Raw genomic sequence first — 18,088 nt, 5'->3', positions numbered from 1 at the left:
AATGTCATTCAATGCTTCATAAAACTTGTCAACTTCATCCTCATCTGCAACCTCACATGGTGAATACACGGAGACAATCCTCGTCCTAATTCCTCCAACCACCAAATCTACCCACATCATACGCTCCTTTACATGCCTAACAGAAACTATGTTGCGTGCAATGGTACTGCTGATAAACAGCCCTAGCCCATACTCTGCCCTTCCCTTTCTCACGCCCGTCAAGTACACTTTATAATCTCCTACCTCTTCCTCGTTATCTCCCCTTACCCGAATATCACTTACTCCTAGCACATCCAGATGCATCCTCTTTGCTGACTCAGCCAGTTCTACCTTCTTTCTTCCATAAGCCCCATTAATACTGCTAGCTCCCCATCGAATTCCATTTCGTTATAATACCAATATAATGGTCCGTTATTGGACATTATAAATTTTACAGCTAACTCATTCTTGGTTGCCTGCGTTTCGCCCTCGTGTGCTAAGTTAGGCTCGTCAGTTGGGACTTAGCACACCACCCAAGACGCAAGGCTAGTGCATACCGTGGAGGCCACTGCATAGGCTATTTGAAGCCACCAGCAGTGCCAATGCACTATGAGAGCTATGTCTCATTTCCAAAAATAGATGCCAGCCTGGCCATCAAATGATGCAGAGTTGATTCCCATAGGGAACCTAAAATATTTGTCCTGAATGAGTAAATTTATAATACCAATATAATGGTCCGTTATTGGACATTATAAATTTTCCAGCTAACTCATTCTTGGTTGCCTGCGTTTCGCCCTCGTGTGCTAAGTTAGGCTCGTCATTTGGGACTTAGCACACCACCCACGGTATGCACTAGCCTTGCGTCTTGGGTGGTGTGCTAAGTCCCAACTGACGAGCCTAACTTAGCACACGAGGGCGAAACGCAGGCAACCAAGAATGAGTTAGCTGGAAAATTTATAATGTCCAATAACGGACCATTATATTGGTATTATAAATTTACTCATTCAGGACAAATATTTTAGGTTCCCTACGGGAATCAACTCACCATCATTTGATGGCCAGGCAGGCATCTATGTTTGGAAATGAGACATAGCTCTCATAGTGCATTGGCACTGCTGGTGGCTTCAAATAGCCTATGCAGTGGCCTCCACGGTATGCACTAGCCTTGCGTCTTGGGTGGTGTGCTAAGTCCTAACTGACGAGCCTAACTTAGCAGACTAGGGCAAAACGCAGGCAACCAAGAATGAGTTAGCTGGAAAATTTATAATGTCCAATAACGGACCATTATATTGGTATTATAAATTTACTCATTCAGGACAAATATTTTAGGTTCCCTATGGGAATCAACTCTGCATCATTCCATTTCGTTAGCCAAGCTGTTTCCAAGGAGTCCCTCGCCTGTCAAATGGGAGTGGGACTCCGTTACTCCCATAGGTCCGAGGCTTGCTTAAAATGTTCTGAGCTCGGTAAATTCATGAAGCAGGATGCTACCCTACTTACACATAGTCCAAGTGAGGATCTCTCCTCTAACGGGTTATGGACCACCGGTGGATTGTATAGTCCTAGCCGCCTGAGCACAAGGAGGGCCAAGACTAAGAATGTGTCGGAGATGCCCACTCCCATTCCATAGCAACTGGTATCTCGACTCTCAGGACCACTTAATAGGCCACTCAGCCAATGCCCATGGTTCACGAACTAGGACGTGACTACAGTAACCCACACCATGAACCATTAGTCTTAGATTGAAAGCTTAATTTTGATGTGACAAGTAATTTCCTTGTTTTTCCCGTATATTTTCTGCATTTTTATTTTCCTTTGTTTTCCCTGTTTTTTCCAGAAAATGGGTACCCTATTACTTTGTTGTTGTAAAGGCACCCTTGTTTTTGTGATGCTTTACAACTTTATCTCTCCCATTCATAATTATTGGGATATATGGAAAGAATGCTTTTTTCTCATGCGTCTGCCCTCCGATTATGAAGGACACTCCAATAGCCCTCTTCATTGCAGTTTTACTATGGGCATTAGCTTGTAAAGCCGAGAAGAGGGGCCACTTTGCTATAGATCTGGCTGACACAATCTCTTCGCTAGCTCAAACAGCATCCTCATCATCGACTGTTTCTGCTTATTGAAATAAAAGTCAGCATGTGTAGGCTTCCTGTATATTGTGTGGGCTAGATGCCAGCCTTCTCCCTTCACAAGTACATCAAGAATGGGAGTTCTCCATCCACATTTTATTTTGATCACCCCTGCAAAGTTTTCTCTTTTGCAACTATAAACAGAACAGGAAAGTGGCTTGTTTATAGCTCTCCTTCTAAGAACTTGTACCATTAAATATTGCCCTATTGTAGCCTCTGAAAGCAAAATCATTTCATCAGGTGTCAGTCGGTCTCCTAGCCTTGGGTCCGGGCGGAATACAGGGCAAAGACAGCAATACTATTGCAGAGTTAATTGAAAGTGTTTCAGACAGTGATTCAGAGGATAGTGATGGCGATTATGGTAATAGTGAAGAAGAAATTTTAAGTGAAAGTGACAGTTCATCTCATACAAAAGACTGTGAAACTGCACCTAAAGCTCCGCGTGTGAAAGGAAAACGTAGTGAATGGGTGTGGGTTATGTGAAATTAATTTCATTATGGTCCATATTAAAAATTATCAGTATCACTATGAACAAAGATTGGAAGTTCCACCTATTCAATACCGTAAATTATGTTATAATTATTTAATACGCTCACTACCACTGACGCTTTACGAGGTGCATTCAAGTTCTAAGGCCTCCGATTTTTTTCTAACTAACTACTCACCCGAAAACGATGAAACTGGCGTTACTTCTCGACGTAATCACCCTGCAGACGTACACATTTTTCACAACGTCGACGCCATGATTCCATGGCAGCGGTGAAGGCTTCTTTAGGAGTATGTTTTGACCACTGGGAAATCGCTACGGCAATAGCAGCACGGCTGGTGAATGTGCGGCCACGGAGTGTGTCTTTCATTGTTGGAAAAAGCCAAAAGTCACTAGGAGCCAGGTCAGGTGAATAGGGAGCATGAGGGATCACTTCAAAGTTGTTTTCACGAAGAAATGTTTGCGTAACGTTAGCTCGATGTGCGGGTGCATTGTCTTGGTGAAACCACACGCGCAGCCTTTCCCAGACGTTTTTGTGCAGTGCAGGAAGGAACTTGTTCTTCAAAACATTTTCATATGATGCACCTGTTACCGTAGTGCCCTTTGGAACGCAATGGGTAAGGATTACGCCCTCGCTGTCCCAGAACATGGACACCATCATTTTTTCAGCACTGGCGGTTACTCAAAATTTTTTTGGTGGCGGATGTGCTTCCATTGAGCTGACTGGCGCTTTGTTTCTGGATTGAAAAATGGCATCCACGTCTCATCCATTGTCACAATCGACGAAAAGAAAGTCCCATCCATGCTGTCGTTGCGCGTCAACATTGCTTGGCAACATGCCACACGGGCAGCCTTGTGGTCGTCCGTCAGCATTTGTGGCACCCACCTGGATGACACTTTTCGTATTTTCAGGTCGTCATGCAGGATTGTGTGCACAGAACCCACGGAAATGCCAACTCTGGAGGCGATCTGTTCAACAGTCATTCGGCGATCCCCCAAAACAATTCTCTCCACTTTCTCGATCATGTCGTCAGACCGGCTTGTGCGAGCCCGAGGTTGTTACGGCTTGTTGTCACACGATGTTCTGCCTGCATTAAACTGTCGCACCCACGAACGCACCTTCGACACATCCATAACTCCATCACCACATGTCTCCTTCAACTGTCGATGAATTTCAATTGGTGTCACACCACGCAAATTCAAAAAACGAATGATTGCACGCTGTTCACGTAAGGAAAACCTCGCCATTTTAAGTATCTAAAACAGTTCTCATTCTCGCGGCTGGCGCTAAAAATCCATCTGTCGTATAGTGCTGCCATCTCTGTGACGTTTTGACAACGAACGCGGGCTCCTTTTAAAACAATGCACATGTTTCTATTTCTTTCCAGTCTGGAGAAAAAAAATCGGAGGCCTTAGAACTTGAATGCACATCGTAAAGCGTCAAGGTGATAAATGCAGCAATGCCGCTGCCGCTTTAAAGCATCCAGAGCCCTATGTTTCTAAAGCTACATAGAAACGCGCTGGCTTGGGGATTGATGCTAGTGGTTATTCCGGCACTGCAGGAAGGTTATCTTTAGAACAATTTTGCCACGCACGGTTCCATTTTTGAGTAATTAGTTGATAAACAGTATTGCTTCGAAATGGAGAAGAACAGGTCAGGGCCCGGTCCATCTCATCCTAAAAAGAAGTACGAGAGACAATTTTATAGTAATGAAGATTTAATTAAAACGTTAGAGGTTTCTGACAGCGAATCTGATATACTGTCAGGCAATGAGGACGATGAGTGGAGGATTATGATAGTGAAAGTGACAACAGTGCGCTGAATGAAGACGACAGTGTTCGTGAAAATGTGCAATCAACATCCGCAAATGAGGAGGAAATTAATTGGGTAGGTAATCCAATAGGAATGACTTGTTTCCCGTTTACTAAGAAGGAAAGCCTTCTTATTTGCCTGGACGTTAACCAGCCTATTGACTACTTCCATCTTTTACTGAAGATTTATTTCTCCAAGAAGTTGTAGATGAAACAATAAAACTGGATTTCATCACAATTTGGGACAAACAAATGTTTATTTACAATACTGTGCTCTCTGATCCATCACATTGTGCATTGTTATACAAATAATTAGTACAAGAGAAAAGTATTGCTTGACGCTTTATGTCACTCTCATCCGAAACACGGCCTGAAGTGCCACTGACACGTTCAAGAGTCAAAAAATAAATATTGTTTTAAATGCATATTTATTTTTTAATTCGATGGACACATTTTTGACAAAATTTAGTGCCATTTATTAGGATTGGCTGACACAAAGTTACTGCCAAAACAGCTCCTGAGAAAGGTATTTTAGAAAATGGTGGCAGCGAACGTGTTAATCATTATATATTAGGGACTAGTTTCGATCCTTTCAATCACAATTGGAAAAGACATTATATGCAACTTACTGTCATCAATATTCAATATACCGCACTGGAATATCTTGATTCACTGATACAACATGCTATGATCATACAAGAGTCCATTTAAACTAATGTCACTTGCACATATGAATCATTTGTTCTTGTAAAAAAAAAATACTATGTTCTTGATATATGATTTAAATATTACACATTTTCAATAACATAAAAACACATTACAAATATAATCTTTCAATATATGACTTTTATAATGTCCTTTGGTGTGGCTCAACCTTCCTCCAGAATAGGTGCACCAATTAGACAATATGAGAAATATATAATAAGGTTCAAACATAATTTTGATATGTAAGTATTGCAGTGGCTTCATACAGTAATTAATGCAATATGGAAGGATAGGAAAGTCCCAGATGATTGGAAAAAGGGAATAATAATACCTCTCTTCAAAACAGGAAGCCGGAAGAAATGTAGCAATTATAGAAGGATCACTTTATTGTCTCATGGTTTGAAAATATTTGAGAAAATACTTGAAAAAAGGCTAAGGAAAATAATAGAACCACAACTACGGGAAGAACAACATGGATTCAGAGAACACCGATCAACTACCGATCTCATATTTGCACTTAGAATACTGTTAGAAAAGCATTGGGAGAAGGGCAAAGACTTAACACTAGTGTTTTTGGATCTCGAAAAAGCATTTGATAGTGTTCCAAGGAAGACTATATGGGAATGCTTAAGAAAGAAAAATGTACCCGAAGGGCTTATCCAGAAAGTTAAAATGCTTTATGAAGACTGCTGCAGTTGCATACACATAGGAAACGGTAATTCTGATTGGTTCCAAGCCACTAAAGGAGTGCAACAAGGCAGTACTTTTTCACCCTTACTTTTTATCACTGCCATGGATGAAGTCATGAAAGAAATTAAGCAGAAGAACAATATGTACATCAATGCATTTGCAGATGATGTAGTAATTTGGGGAAATACAGAGAAGGGAGTCCAAGAGAGGCTGAACACCTGGAATGAACATTTGAAAGCACACGGATTAACAATAAATAAATCGAAAACTGTTACTATGTCTGTCAACAAGCAGAAGAAGAAAGAAAAATAATGCTGGAAGGTACACAGCTGGAAACAGTAGACCAATATAAATATCTTGGGTGCATCATTTCAAGTGATATCAGAATACAGCATGAGAATAATAACCGCATTCAAAAATCAGCTCACTTTTACCATCAAGTTCGGAACCTCCCCTGGAACGAAAGTTCCCTTAAGATCAAAGCAGATTCTATTCCAATCATACTTCACCCCCATAATAACATATGGCCTAGAAACCTGCACAACAACCCAACAAGTGGATAGCAAACTACAAACCGCAGAAATGAAGTTCCTACGAACTATGGTACAGAAGACAAAAAGGGACAGGGTAAGGAATGAAAGAATAAAGGAGGAAGCTGGTGTGTACCCATCCCTGAATAAAAAAGTGACAAGGGCCCGTTTGAAATGGTTTGGCCATGTCAAACGAATGGACGATAGAAGGACAGCAAAACAATGGCTACACACAGTCATGGCCAGAAAACGACCAGTAGGAAGACCTAGGAAGAGATGGCTGGACCAAGTGAAAGAGGACACAGGAACAAGAGGAGTCAGCTGGGATGTCGTCTTGAGAGAAGAGTGGTACATGGACAGACAGATGTGGAGAGAACTTGTAAACCACACCCGGGCAACTGGAGTGGAAAACTGATTATGATGAAGTATTATAGGGGTTACTACAACCGAATAAGGACATAAAAAACTTTCCAGTCTGTCAAACACACAAAATTTCAATAAAAATTATAACACTATAAACATACCTGTAAAAAATACACATTATTACACAAAGAATGATGTGTTTCGTTCTACAAGAACATCCTCAGATTCTATCAAATCATTTAAATCATGCGTAAATATGTACAGTATTGATAATACTTGTTCATATTATCACCCAACTCTCTATCATTGACAAGTTTATGCAACGTAAACAATACTGTACTGTACCAATGGGTCCTTACAAACATTATCCCCAAAAATTTGTGGTTCAAAAATACAAGATATAATTCGAGGCAATCAGCTTTGTTTCCTGTCATATGTTAGGTTTTGCTAAATTAAATTTATGTTTTGCGTATTGTAGGCATTTTTATTTTTTATTCATATTATTATGCATTATAAAATTTGTAAATTGTGAATAAATACAGCATTTGTGAAATATTTGATTAAATATATCATTAAGCATTATATTTGAAAGTTTGAGTACTTACAAAGTAATCTAGTCTACTTGTTCTGCATAATTCGTATTTCGAGCCTCTCTTCAGTTCCAAAGTGACATAAATCCAAGACCCCCACCCCACCGAAATATTTAGACTGATGTTTTCAAGTCCGTTTGAATTTGAGAGAACTATATCCATTTCTTCTCAGCCTCCTATTCCCAAATTCAAACTGTCATTATTATAGAAATCCTCCTTGTGGCCAGACGAGTTTATCTCCAGAAGACGTGGAGCAAAGTTTCCGCAAAACATAAAGAATTTCTCCTCTTTTTTTTCCCCCCCGACATGGAATGAGCCCAAAAGCTACATTATCATGTCTAAAAATATGCTCTCACCTCATCAATCCCAATTCTTCTACATCCATATCTTCTCAGCCCCCCGATAAGCTTGTTTCTGCTTCCCAGCTTCGTCAGGTAGCGGCCTTCAACACTTTTCAAGGGACCACCTTGACAGATCTTCAGTCTTGATGTGGGAAGTGTGAGATAAGAAGAAAGTTGGTTAAAACACAGGAAAATGGAAGAGCAAAAGGATAAAGATGAATACAGGTGGTAAAGGACTAGGAATACAGGACAAATATGAAAAGTGGAAAAGAAACCAACGGCTCAATCAACATTAAGTTCCCTCTTCTGATTTTGACGTGTCGTTCTGTTTATCCTATTATGTGTTCCTATCCAGTACTTAATAGAAAATTAGATGTGAACAGTGCTTTAATTAAAGAATGCAACCATAAAAAAAAGAAAGGAAAAATAGCAGCTTATAACCTGTCATTCAAGTACTAGTAATAATAATGATAATAATAATAATAATGTTTATTTGTTTGTTTGTCCTACCCTTGTCCCGCTTCTCTACGGAGTCGAGTATGAAGCGAGATGAATCTGTCGTGGCGGGTTTTTATGACTGGATGCCCTTCCTGACATCCTCACCAGAGGAGTTAATGAGATGAAATGAATGATGTGATACATGACAGTAGAATGGGAGAGGATGAAACCTGGTGCCAGCACATAGCCTACTCCTGTTGAATAACACCATCAACAGCGTCATATGCTCTCACTCCATGAGCACTGCGGAGAGGTTTAGAATTTCATCCAGGCTTTTGGCACGCAATCTAGTGATTAGAAATCGTATACCACTACCTCCCCTATCCTGCCGGCCAACATTCTGATGGTGAAAATGTTTTCAACCAATGGGACTCGAACCAGCTAACCACGGTGTCATAATTATAATAATCTTATGGGGTTTTTACATTACTTTTACAGCTTTCAGAGATACCAAGGTGCAACAATTTAATCCTACAGCAGTTCTTTAATGTCCCAAAAAATTTAATGACAAGAAGCTGGCATATTTGAGAACCTTCAAATACCGCCAGACTAATCCAGGATCTAGGCTATCCCACCAACTCGGGCTCAGAAAGCCAGGCCCCACTGTCTGAGCAACTCAGCTTGGCAATTTATTTAATTTTTAAATCACAACATGAAGGGTCATTGTCAACAACCTCTTCTGAATACTTTTGTTGTGACTACCTATGAATATCTAAATGGCAGAATATGATTGTGCGACAACATCCAGCAGCGAGAATATAGTCAATAACCTCTCACCAAGATGGTCACGATTGAAATTTCTTTAAACCCTCTCAAAAACATACAGTCTTCACTATTCTACAAACTAGCAGCTTAAAGGATTCTGTGATTACTAGTTGTGTTATATGATATTTAAAAGATATTCACTAAAACATGATTAAAAAATTGCACAACACTACAGCGATACAAACAAAGTGTACAAGTGTGCCCTGGTTTTATTTCATTATGTTCTGGTCTAACACATCAAAGGTACTTTTTTGGTAGTCGCTTTACGTCACACCGACACAGATAGGTCTTATAGCGACAATGGGGTAGGAAAGGCCTAGGAGTTACAAGGAAGCAGCCATGGCCAATTAACACTCCAGTGGGCACGCAGTTTGCTGTATCGCGAGTGGGCGCATGGAGGACAGGTGTCCTCCACTTTGTTTTGCGATTTTACCCTAGGAAATGTATATTTAGCTATCATGATTGTTTGTTTTGCATTAGGTAGGAATATATTAAACACATTTTTAATAAAAAGAGTGTATTCTACAAAATATTAAGTAGAAAATATACAATCATGGTAAATCAAACAAAAACATGTATAAGTTTGATATGTTATGAATATTATAAAAACGTGAATATGTATATGTTTTATGTTTTAAATGACAAACTATAAAAATTAAATGTTATTACTTTCTAGTTTGAAAATACAAATTGGTTTCTTAGTATAAAAAATTAAAGTACATACCTAATTTTCCATATTAGTGAAGCATAACAAATGTTGAAACTTTATAAACTTTAGCTTATTCAATGCACCTTGCACATATATTTCTCATATGATCAACACACACCCACACATGACACTTCATACACTCTTTCCTTGAAGTCTTGTTCCTGGCTCTGCCGCAGAGGTAGCATCTTCCTTTCACAGCCACTCCTCGGGATGCTGGTTGAGGTGGAACTTCTTCCCTGTCCAGTTTCAGCAGGATCCTTCCTCTTGTCTTTATTTCCTGTGGTATCGTCTCCAAACTGATACAATGTCCAATTTGTGGTCTAATCAGGGTGAAAGCCATTTGTTTCAAAAAATCACAGCAGCTCACAAAGCCAAGTTTTTGATTTGTTTTATAGATTACAAGAGCATTTACTCCTCCCACATTCAGAATATGAAAGAAGATTGTTAGTGGCCATCTTCTTGAGTTTCTCGCAGTGTCATATTGATGGCACATTTTGTCCAAAATGTCAACGCCATACTTGGTTTCATTGTAGGAAGTAAAGATCACGGGCTTTCCCTCATCACCTGTATCTGGATTGATTGCCATGTTGTCATGCATAGTTGATATTGCCAACACAGCCTTATTCTTCTTCGGTACGTAAGATACCAACGTACAGCTTTTTTGAAAACCAAACAAATTGCTTTTGACTTCTCTTGACTTATCAGGTAGAAAGTTTGGGGGAACTTCTGCTTTGTTCTTTCTCAGTGTAGCAATCATAGTTACTTTTTCTTCTTCCCGTATCTTTATTGCCAAGGGCACAGATGCAAACCAATTGTCACAGGTAATATTCCTATTGGTTCCTGAAATAGGCTGCACCGATCTCAAAACTAAATCTGACGTGTTGCTGCTTCTTCTGAAAGGGCCATTTGGTTGTTTCCCTACATACACTTCAAGGTTTGTAGCATAGAAGGTTGTTGTGGAAACCATAGCAAAGATCTTTATCCCATACTTTGCAGGTTTACTAGGCATATACACCCAGAAGGGACAGTTTCCTCTAAATGCAACTAGCTGTTCATCAATGGTAAGATAGTCGGCTGGTCTGTATGCATTCTTGCAACTGAGCACGAACATATCAAAGATTTCTCGAAAAGCAGCTAGTTTGTCAACAGATTTTCTTTTATCTCTGTTGAGTACGTTATCAAATCTCAGACAACATAAAAGAAATCAAAACCTCTTTGCGCTCATGGTTACATAAACAGCCTCTACTCCCGTGCCGTGTGAATTATCCCACATTTCATATACGTTTCTTCTTCCAGCCCTCAAAACCCCAGCAAGATATACCAATCAATGCACGAATTTCTCGGGAATCAGTGGGCCTAGCATCCCTTTGTCTGACAAACTGAGGGCGAATTTTAGTTATGTATATGTTAGTACAATCAAGTATTTTTTCACCATTTCGTCATCAATTATACATTATAATGCAGCTTCTGGAGTGATAGCATTTTTCGCAGACCCTTGAGGTCCTGGGCGATGGAAAACTGATATAATGTTATGACTTGTACGAGAAGTCTGGGCAACTTGAGGTTCTAAGCACCACCTTGATGCGCGATCTTTTCCAAAATAAAACTCTGAGTTGACGAAAGCGGCAGGAAGGACCGGGCCAGGAGGAAGAACTGCTTCTTCTACTACTTCCATTTCCTCAGAGTCGTCAGGAACATCAGCCGGGTTATCCTCTGCATTGATTTCATCTTCTCTACTCTCTGTGTCATATTCCAAGTGGTCTTCTTCTCGTTCATCTTCATCCTCTATACCTAGAACACTCTCGTTACCCTCAGTCTCATCTAGCCAACGGCGTACCTGTTCACGTTCACTTGTCATTAATTGTTATCACGCATAAACTATTTCAATTAAACCGTTACGACGTTCAAAACTATGAAATAAAAAAAATACCACAGCAATATCCGAAAAAACTGTAACGCCAGTGAGCCCACGGACAAGTGTCCTCCACTACTGCACAGCACAAATAAACACGAGGTCACAGCAACAATTGGCGAGCATAAAAGCTGACAATACACTGATGGGCGGAGGGTGAGTGGGAAGAAAGGTATATGGCCGCTCAACGTCACGAGTGCTGCCAACCCTTGTAGTCACGCAAAACAAAATCACTGGAGGACACCTGTATTCCGCACGCCCACTGGAGTGTTAAGGTACAGCCCCAGCATCTGCCTGGTGTGAAAATGGGAAACCACTGAAAACCATCTTCAGGGCTGCCGACAGTAGGATTCGAGCCCGCTATCTCCTAGATGCAAGCTCACAGTCACACGCCCCTAACCGGACGGCCAACTCACCCGGTCAAAGGTAGTTCGCAGAGCACGTCTCGACGGGAGTGTGACCCTGTGATGCAGGGGCACTGTTTCATATCAGACCGCTGGTCTGATTGTTTAGGAGTTTTTTATTGTTCCCCACTGGTAATGAAAACTATTTGTGTTGACTTCTGGGAGTGACGCCACATAGAATTAATTATGGCCAACGGCATTATTCATTCAGCCGGCTACTTTGTAATGTTGCTCATTTTGTGATATTTTACTATAAAAATAACCGTATTTATTAGAGCGGGCAGAACAGTCCTCAGCAGTAGCAATGAACACTTCTATCTCTCCTATACGTAATACTAGGAAAGCTTTGTAACATTAGACACCCTAAATTGTATATTTAATAATTTAATGCAGCCAATGGTCATGGGATAGTTATATACATAAATACATGGAATAAATGTTAACTTAAAATACCATATGTAGATCTTTGTGTTAGTCCTACAAAATTTGGTCAAGGACACCACTCTTTTTCCACATTCCTGGAAGTGATAGCAGTCACAACAATTCTTGCACAGCTAACACATACAATCCTGCGGTTCATGATGTTTCGTATTGTCACATTCTGTGATGGAAGCCATGTACCGCAAATCGTGTCATGACGTCATACCTCATAATTTGATTGTTTCCAATCTTGAGTGATCATGGCATCCGTGGTATAAAACGTGCTCCATATTTCCTTTTTCTTTAAATAAAGTTCTTGTAGAACACTGTTGAAGGCAGGTGTAGAATGTAGTAGCATCCACTCTCGCAGGTCCTCTATAAAGAACCTCTCTCTAACTAGTTCGTATACAAATCGTGAGGGAGTAAATTTCGATAGGTTAAGAACTTTCTTTAGATAAACAGCTTTCGTCTTCTCTAAATCTCTTTAATTACTCTTGGTAAAATGGTCCCATACTAACTGTAGTCCGTAACTCACTATTGGTGAGATCTTCACTTAACCGGGCGAGTTGGCCGTGCGGTTAGGGCCGCACAGCTGTGAACTTGCATCCGGGAGATAGTGAGTTCGAATCCCACTGTCGGCAGCCGTGAAGATGGTTTTCCGTGGTTTCCCATTTTCATACCAGGCAAATGCTGGGGCTGTACCTTAATTAAGGCCACGGCCGCTTCCTTCCTACTCCCAGGCCTTTCCTGTCCCATCGTCGCCATAAGACTTATCTGTGTCGGTGCGACGTAAAGCAAAAAATAAAAATAAGGAGATATTCACTTTAAAGAGCTTCACTGTATCCACTGAGAGACTCCGCAGATGTTCGATTTCATTCATGGCTATTTAAATAGTGATAAATTAATACTTGCTTAGCTCGACATACGCACTGATACAGGAGGCTGAAGTGAAGACAGAACATCAAACTGAGAAAGTAATTCTGATTAAGTAAGTTGGCAGCAAAAGTGTTTCAATTGTATTTGCTGTTTAAGTAAAAGTGGAGTAGTGCTGAAAGTTTTCAGTTCTGAGCTGACTAACAAAGTGTTGAAATATTTGAAGTGTTCTGTGATGTGGTTATACAATGATGAAGTGTATTATATGAAAATAACAGTGACCCTACTTGTGCGCAAAGCCAACAACTGATAGCCCTGACGTGATTTGAACATGCAATCTTCCAACTTTTTGAATTAATTTCAACTACTAGCTGATATTAGTATTGGGAGGATAACAGAGGGCATGACTCAATTTCATGTGAAAGATGGTATCACAGCAATATCGGATAAAGAATGCATCAGCATTATGAGTAAGGCCTTGAAGTTTTCTAACCTATTATCTGTATAACATTGATACGGAAAATGCAGATGACCGCTTGCAAGATGGAAGAAGAGTCAAAAGCATTCAAGTTAATGCTATTACAGAATGCTCACTGAAGATATCCTGGACAGAGTTAACCAAAAACTGAGAAGAATAGGAGAGACTCTTAGGGAACTGTTGCCAACCACTCTCAAAATTGACAACCTTAGAAGGTGCGTAGTTTTGATGACTGTGTACCCAGCATTCACCATGACAAATTGCTACCCTGATTTATAAATTTCATTTTGTTCCATATTGATAGCCACCAAATGTCATAAAAGAAAGAAAAGTTCCACCTGATTAATACTTATTTATTATCACATGTATGATAGAATTCACATGTATATTAGGACCGGTTTCGACCTCTTACAAGGTCATCCTCAGCTGCATTAGAATCTTACGTTTGCATTTTGTATTATACCTCATTCTTGAAAGCTTTATGACATACTCTGAAATTTAACAACATTATGTTGATTACACTTTTGATAAGAGTTCCAATGTTACAATACGCGACAGACAGCCAAGCAGCATGCATCTCAACCACTCCACAACAATATTTACCAACATCATAAGAAAGGAAAGAGCCACCAATAATTACGACTTTGTCATTCAAATTGAACAATTTCCAGAACATCAGCCACGTCAAACAAGCCAGGATTATGTTCAAGTCACAAAAACAAAATTAGAAAGATAAAGTGGTTGAGTTATACACAAAGTGTATCGGCTAAGTTTATACAAATTCAGGCTTGTAACTCGCATGTTCATTAGTCTTTTTAAAACAACATAAAAATGTGCTGTCACTTGTTAATTTAGACTACAGACAGACATTTGCGTCGAAACATATCTTACAATGTTTTAATATTTTAATGTGTTTATATGTTTGTATAATGGGCAAATTTCACATTATTTCTGTACCGGGCGGTACACCTCCACGCCGCTAATTTAAAATGTGCGCCAATTGAAACTCCTCTGCTGGAGGAAGTCTGAACTTTATCGACGGTATTAATTTTCAAGTTTCTCGGAAGATGTCACTACTTGGAAAGTTTGAAGTTTTTGAACTGTGCCACTTTTGATGTATTTTTGTTTTACCGGTAGTAAGAAGTGTGAACTTTCTCTTCTAGAGGACACTACTGAAGAACTACAATAGTGCACCCTAGTGCGAAGAAAAAGAACTGTTCTTTTGGAGAAAATTTAATTTCAAAAGTTTGTTCTTTGTTAAATTTCCTTCTGTCATTGTTTAAGTTGGCAATATTAACCCTTTCTTTCCCCTTGTTTTAAATTTAGCCAATCCCGAATTTCTTTTATTAATTTCTGACCAATCGGATGTATCTTCCCCCAACTTGAATATGTTGCTGTATCCTACCCAATAAAGAGTTTGTGGGAGGGTGTTCTCATTCCTCTAACGCCTCGAACTTTCCGCGAGAGTATATAAACTGCTGATTTTAGGGTCTCCGGGCCACTTCTGTTCCATCTTTTCGTGTGTAAAGTACATAGCAGGGGGCGGGAAGCGCCTCTTTCTTCGGCGGCAGTCAACAACCAGGTAATGGCCGATTAATTACTTCTTTTCTTGCTTGCTCAGCAGTTTAACTCTCGGGGCGGGTCCGAAGTTTTTCCATTATGTAACCTTCCTTAAAACGTAAAGAAACTTGTATCTATTCCATCTTTTAAACTGCATATCGGGATAGAGAGTGCTTAACCCTCTCGAGCTCCCAATCATATTGTTTTGAGGTGAACTTATTTTTCTCAACCTATTCTTCGTTAACGTAAAGCAAATTGTTCTTTTCTAAAGTCACCTCTGTAGTATGGGATTAGCCCTTGCATTAGTGGCCTAGAGCCAGATTAGGTTTTAAAAACAAGTGTATTAGGAGTGCAGATCGCCTCCTCTCAAATTGTTATTTTAGAGGTCATGTAATTAACCTTCTTGTCATTTAACAGACCTCAGTAGGTTGGGTATTTTACCCCTGTGTATATGTCCTGAAAGGACAGCTTGAAAGTGGAATTAGGTGGGGCCTTTGACAGGCCTGAATTTTGAGAGCAAGTTGCTCTTTTTCTGAAAATTTTGTTTTCTGCGCACCTCTAGGAGGCCTTACTGTGTATTTTGGAGCAAGTGCTCCTAGGCATGAATGGGGTTCTCTGCCCCTCTGTTGACACTTGTGTTTGGGGTAAAACTGAGCTAATTGCTCAAGGATTGTGATCGCGGGGCTCGAAGCCCAAATCCTGTAAATACTGTAATTGTACTTTTGTTGCCTTGCTACTCTGTACCTGCCATGTTTGTTATTTCTTGATTTTGAAAAGAAAATATAACCTTGTTAAATTTTAAATTCACTTTAATTTCGTAGCCTGAGACCTATTCACCACCCCGCACCTTCTTTCACGCATAACTACCACAAAAACACGGTAATGTAATACGTACTGTAAAACAACGCAAGCTTTATTGTTATCAGCTGTTTTAGACTTTCACAAATGCATTCAAGCACGTTTAACTACGTTTGCTAATATTTTAATGTAGATATAGGCCTATAATATGTTTTATTGAACTCTCAGCATATAATTCCATTTGGATAGCGTATTTTACTGCTAATTTACTGCTATAATAACATTAATCACTTCATAAGCATCAACAAAGCTCGCCTCATACATGACTAAACATTTATGAGAATGGAGCTTATTTTAACTGAATAGGCAAATGCCTATGGTAAACTATTCCTACATAGGCCCTACTCATTACGCATTAGAAAGAAAAAAAAGACAAACTCATTTTATTATAATTATATGTGTACATTGGGTTATTATATTATGTAATAAGAGTATTTAACATGTTATAAACTTAGCTATGTTGTAACATTGGAACTCTTAGCAATGTAATCAACATAATGTTGTTAAATTTCAGAGTATGTCATAAAGCTTTCAAGAATGAGGCATAATACAAAATGCAAACGTAAGATTCTAATGCAGCTGAGGATGACCTTGTAAGAGGTCGAAACCGGTCCTAATATACATGTGAATTCTATCATACATGTGATAATAAATAAGTATTGATCAGGTGGAACTTTTCTTTCTTTTATGACAAATTGCTACCCATCGTCCAAGATTTTTACCACTAGACCTCACTCCCCTAGATTACTTTTGCTCAATTGTTACAGTAGGCCCCATTTCAATTGAGAATCAAAGTTTATCATGAGTTATCCACACAAAAAAATACAAAACTCTGTAGATATAAACTGAATCCTGTTGCTCTTATGGCACCACAGTTGAAGACTATGCTCTGGTTAAATATTTTTATGTGAACAATATGAATAACAGCAGTGAGACAGTAGTAATATTGTCAATTGTGCCTTAAAACAATAAATTCTGAGGACTACAAGATTCCAAAATTAGGCTACATACTTACTGCAATGATAATGTTCGGAAAATTTCCATTCCGTGAAAATACTTCCAATCTGGCCACAGTTTCCTCATTGCCAACTATTTCATCGAATGTTCGAGGACGATACTTTTCAATCCTGAAATTAGAATACCAATTATATCACACATTAGGAACAGTTTACAGCAGAAAATACCGGGAATTTGTGGGGAAATTCATCTTACCATGGCATTGAAAAGCCACTTTTCTTCGTACCACTTGTTTCTTCAACCATTATTGTAATATCTTATTTTGTTACCACAAGCACTGTCTTCTTCTTTACGTCGGAAGTAGATACTATGTGAATGATTTCTTCTATTTTCTTTATTTATCTTAAGGGAGCACTATTATACATGACAGAGCATGAGACTTACGTCAACCAGTTGTGAACCAACATTTTGGCGCTCTTTTCTCACGTGCACCAACTTATGAGAAACAATGGGTCTATATAGGCTTGACATAAACCAACAAGTTAGGCTTCGCTGTTGTGGTTTGAAATCGCCTTAGCAAAATTGTTCTTGTACTAAGAATGTCCTTCCATAACGAACAGAATAATTATTTGGTTTAGTCCTTCTTTAGATTTATCCGGGGTTATGATGGAACAAGTTCCTCGCCGAACGTCTGACGATGTTGGGCCTACTTGAATGATTACCTATTGCATGACGTGCAATGTAGCGAACTTCTACACAAAAAGAAAAAAGTTTAGATAAAGAAAATATTTTTTGTTAGTTGCTTTACGTCGCACCGACACAGATAGGTCTTACTATGGGATAGGAAAGGCCTAGGAATTGGAAGGAAGTGGTCGTGGCCATAACTGAGGTACAGCATTTGCCTGGTGTAAAAATGGGAAACCACGGAAAACCATCTTCAGGGCTGCCGACAGTGGGATTCGAACCAACTATCTCTCGGATGCAAGCTCACAGCCGCACGCTCCTAACCGCACGGCCAACTC

At 39.5% G+C, this 18,088-nt stretch overlaps 1 protein-coding gene across 1 annotated transcript in view; it reads right to left on the bottom strand.

Annotated features, from left to right (window-relative positions):
* RfC4 (replication factor C subunit RfC4) overlaps positions 1-17,798 on the bottom strand; it is a 92,153-nt gene extending 74,355 nt beyond the window's left edge. Inside the window, exons 1-2 of the mRNA XM_067155099.2 lie at positions 17,322-17,798; positions 17,125-17,236 (exon numbers count right to left, since the gene is read on the bottom strand). Coding sequence (XP_067011200.1) covers positions 17,125-17,236; positions 17,322-17,371 — 162 coding nt within the window. The 5' untranslated portion in view covers positions 17,372-17,798. The remainder of the gene's footprint in view (positions 1-17,124; positions 17,237-17,321) is intronic.
* Positions 17,799-18,088: the final 290 nt, after the last annotated feature.

This window comes from Anabrus simplex, chromosome 1, assembly GCF_040414725.1.
Source record: "Anabrus simplex isolate iqAnaSimp1 chromosome 1, ASM4041472v1, whole genome shotgun sequence".
Taxonomy (NCBI): Eukaryota; Metazoa; Arthropoda; class Insecta; order Orthoptera; family Tettigoniidae; genus Anabrus; species Anabrus simplex.
This window is presented reverse-complemented; position numbering and strand designations above follow the sequence as displayed.